Source organism: Lactuca saligna, chromosome 6 (genome assembly GCF_052625555.1).
Source record: "Lactuca saligna cultivar CGN05327 chromosome 6, ASM5262555v1, whole genome shotgun sequence".
Lineage (NCBI taxonomy): Eukaryota > Viridiplantae > Streptophyta > Magnoliopsida > Asterales > Asteraceae > Lactuca > Lactuca saligna.
This window is the reverse complement of record NC_136422.1, coordinates 122064622-122068575: the sequence shown is the minus strand read 5'-3', so window position 1 is coordinate 122068575 and position 3954 is coordinate 122064622. Positions and strand designations below refer to the sequence as shown.

At 33.4% G+C, this 3954-nt stretch overlaps 1 protein-coding gene across 1 annotated transcript; it reads left to right on the top strand.

Annotated features, from left to right (window-relative positions):
- Positions 1 to 413: 413 nt before the first annotated feature.
- On the top strand, positions 414 to 3678 carry LOC144999894 (uncharacterized). Its single transcript, XM_078959051.1, has 6 exons — positions 414 to 1633; positions 1892 to 2001; positions 2099 to 2438; positions 2592 to 2780; positions 2919 to 3019; positions 3123 to 3678. Exons 1-6 carry the CDS (start codon positions 590 to 592, stop codon positions 3577 to 3579), a joined length of 2241 nt encoding a protein of 746 aa, XP_078815177.1. The 5' UTR covers positions 414 to 589; the 3' UTR covers positions 3580 to 3678.
- Positions 3679 to 3954: the final 276 nt, after the last annotated feature.

Sequence of the window (3954 nt, the reverse complement as noted above, 5' to 3'; positions counted from 1 at the left end):
GACTGTAGAGTCTAGTGCTTAATCGCTAAGACATCATCATTTATATCATTGCATATTAAGAACTTACATAATTGTTGATTATATTTTAATCATTAATGTATCAACTATTACTTGTATATATTAAATTGACGCGAAATCAATATATAAGATCCTTGGATCTTAGAGAACCCATTACGAGGTCCAATATTTAGCACTAAATAAATCAGAATCTCTGTGTTTTACGTAATAACAACTTAACAATACAATAAAAGCTAATCAGGGTCTAAATTCTAAAAGGGTCCACTTGAGAAACATTTGGACTTTAGTGAAACTTCTGAAAATTTAAGTGTGGGAAATTTGGTTTTCTTTTTCTTTTTTCATATCTTTTATAAGCAAATACAAAGTCCTTAAACTCTATCTCAATTATCCTTCTCTCAACATCAGTAAGGTTTCTTAACTCAATTGTTTTGATGAAGTTTTAGCTTTTGTCTTTTTATGTAAGTGGGTTGTGGATTCAAAACACTATTAGATCATCTTGTTACTAACAGGACTTCTTAGTCTTATTAGTTCAATTCTGATTATAGTTATAATCAAGAGTTTTTGTTTGTAAATGGAGGCATTCATGGAAGAGTTTCAACATCTTAAATTCCAACTGGAAGAGATAAAGTTAGCCACGACCAACTTTGATAACAACAACGTTATTGGGAAAGGTGGATTTGGGAATGTGTACAAAGGAGTACTACGCTCTCACTGTGAGGGGAGAAATGTGGTGGCTTTTAAACGTCTTGATCGTAGATATGGGCAAGGAGACTCTGAGTTTTGGAAAGAAGTCTTAATGCTTTCTCGTTACAGACATGAAAATCTCATCTCTCTCCTTGGATTCTGTGATGAAGATGGTGAGAAGATCCTTGTGTATGAGCATGCATCTCATGGAAGCCTCGATCACCACTTAAGTAGACCTACTCTCACATGGCAACAACGCCTAAAGATATGCCTTGGGGCTGCAATGGGACTGAGCTACCTTCATGATCCAAAAGGGACACAACAAAGAGTTCTCCATCGTGATATAAAAAGTTCCAATATTTTACTTGATGAGAATTGGAATGCTAAAGTTTCAGACATGGGATTATCGAAAGTTGGACCTGCTAATCAGCAGCACACTTTTCTTGTCTCCAATGTTGTAGGCACCTTTGGGTATTTAGATCCGATGTATCTTGCCACAAGCATTCTAACAAAAGAATCAGATGTATACTCTTTCGGTGTGGTCTTATTTGAAGTATTGTGTGGGAGACTATGTTTTGAATATAACAAAGGTCATTTGCGAAGTTTAGTGCACTTGTGGAAAAAAAACTACAAACAAAAGAAGTTGGATGAGATTATCTTTCAAGATTTGAAGCAACGGATTGATCCAAATTCATTGGAAACATATTCAGACATTGCCTATCGATGTTTGCAAAAATCACGTGATGAAAGGCCAAAGATGTGTGAGGTTGTTGAAAAACTTGAGATCGCTCTTCGATTTCAGGAGATTTTTGAAGAATCAATGAACTATGAAGAGATTGTTAAGACTGCAATACCTCCTCTTGTCTACAGATCCATTGAGGAGCTAAAGATTCTTCTTTCAAAAGGAATATTCCTTAACCGGGGTAGAACGGTAATTAATTAGTTATGTCTGTATGAAGTATAAACCACTGATTTATATTTTTGTTTATGAATGATAAATTGTGATTCATGAAATTATATTATAGCTTAATCTGAGGGTTTTCGCATTTTCAAAACCAAATAATGCTTGTAAAGTATAAATTTCTCCAACAATTATATAATAAAATGACATTCCATGCAACCCTACTCTTGTAAAAGTACTCATATCCTACATCAGCCGAATTAACATATGATCTTTTTTAATGGATAGAGGTTTTGGCTAAATAAGAATGGAGAACATTGTGAAACAATATCTGCAGCAGAATGTTTGATTCCTATTCGCACTGTATCTGAGTATTATTATCGACGAACTAAACCAAGGTTACATTTGCTTCTACTTTTTGTTTCCATGTTTTTGAGACTGTTTCATGATTATATATATATATAGTAATGTATTATTTGTTGCAATTTGATGCAGATTTATAGAATCTTCATGCAGATTTGCAGTGAATGGCCATCAACCATTATGTATGGAATTCAAAACACATATCAGACCACAATTTTTGTCACAGTATACTACATACACTGTAAACCTTGTGTTCCAATTGAAGAACACAAACTATTTAGGCCTCTGTTACAGATTGGCTGAGGAGACAAAATCTTGGACCTCATACTTAGTAGAGAAAAGAGACGATGGATGTTTGATGGCAGAATTATATCATTTTACTAGCGACAACAAAAATTTTGATCTTGAAATTACATTTCTATCCGAGGAACCATTGATAGTTGAAGGCATCGCGTTTCTGCCCCTGGATAGAGTAAAACCGCAAATACTGGTTTATTTATTTATATATTTTTTTAGTGTAACAGAATCGATATGGGTCACCTTGTTCGTGGTATCAAATAAATCACATTTGGAGAATAGTTTTTTTTGCAATAATCAATCAATACCTAATGTGTAAGTTGTATAGGTGGAGCAGGAAGTGGTAGGGGATGAGGAGATGGATATGCAAACTGATTCAGACACATATTGGGAAGAAAAGTTGCCACGTGATTATGAAGACATAATCAAAACGTCAAAAGATAGTTTGCAATGGACAACAAAGAAGGAGCTCTACTATGTTCTTTGCAAAGGGTTCCCTATCAATGATGGTGACCAGGTATATTTCTGAAACATATAGTTCGTAAACTTATTTAATTCTCATATGTAGCCAAGCTATGAACATGGTTTTACTAAGTTTATGGGAAGAACTCTAGAATTATAAAACACAAGTAGTTACACATTTGCTGAATTACAGTGGTTTTCTCTTGCAAAAGATGGGAAGAAATGTTATATGTTATCAGCAAGAGTGGCTTTGACTAAAGGCCATTGGAGTTGGCGATCTTTACCTGAATCAAGGTTCTTTCATCTATTCACTCAACCTGTTTTCTTTTACCCTTAATTTTGAATGAATACATTATCCTATTCTCTCATTTTTGTTAAACATGATGTCTTTTTGTAGATTTGGAGTAGTGGCTTATAGTCCTCGATGCAACTTTTCGATATATTGCTTATTCAGAATGTTGCCACCTCAAAAAACGTATGCAGCTTACCTTGTTTACAAATTACAAGCATACCATTCTCGTTTTGAGTTGCCTTTGAAAGTGAGTTATGGACATCATTCATGGTATATCTATTTACTTTGTCCTCAACTCCCAATTATTAGAGGAAAGGTTAATCAAAACACCTACAACCCACTAAAGAGACGCAAAATGAATGGCATTCCACAAAAACGGAATGATGGTTGGATGGAAGTACAAATATGGGAATTTCAAACCACCATGGATGTAGAAGTATGGGAATTTCATACCTCCACTACTTCTGAAAAGATTTTAATGGATTGTGGATTGAACTTTTCTGCTAACGAGTCACTTGAAGGACTTATTCTACAAGGCATTGAGTTTAAACCGATGAATTAATTAATTGTAAATACTAGGGATGAATAAGGCACCATAGAATTTTTTTTTTCAATCTGTATATCATACCAAATATAGCTAGATACAAATTATTTGCTATCAGTAGATTACCAAAAATTGTTCTAACCAACTTATTCAGCTACCAGTAAATTTGGTTGCTACAAATTGATAATTGTATATACTAACTTTATTCTAATTTTCTTGTATAAGAGTTAACATGAGGTAACTTTGTTGTCTAATAAAGAAATTACTTATTTAATTCATTTAATTTACTAAATAATTTTAAAAAAGTAACTTTTTAATTTATAATTTAACGTAGTAATAACTATTGACTAATACGGCTAAATGGCTACTATTCATGCTCTGAAAATTGTTAAA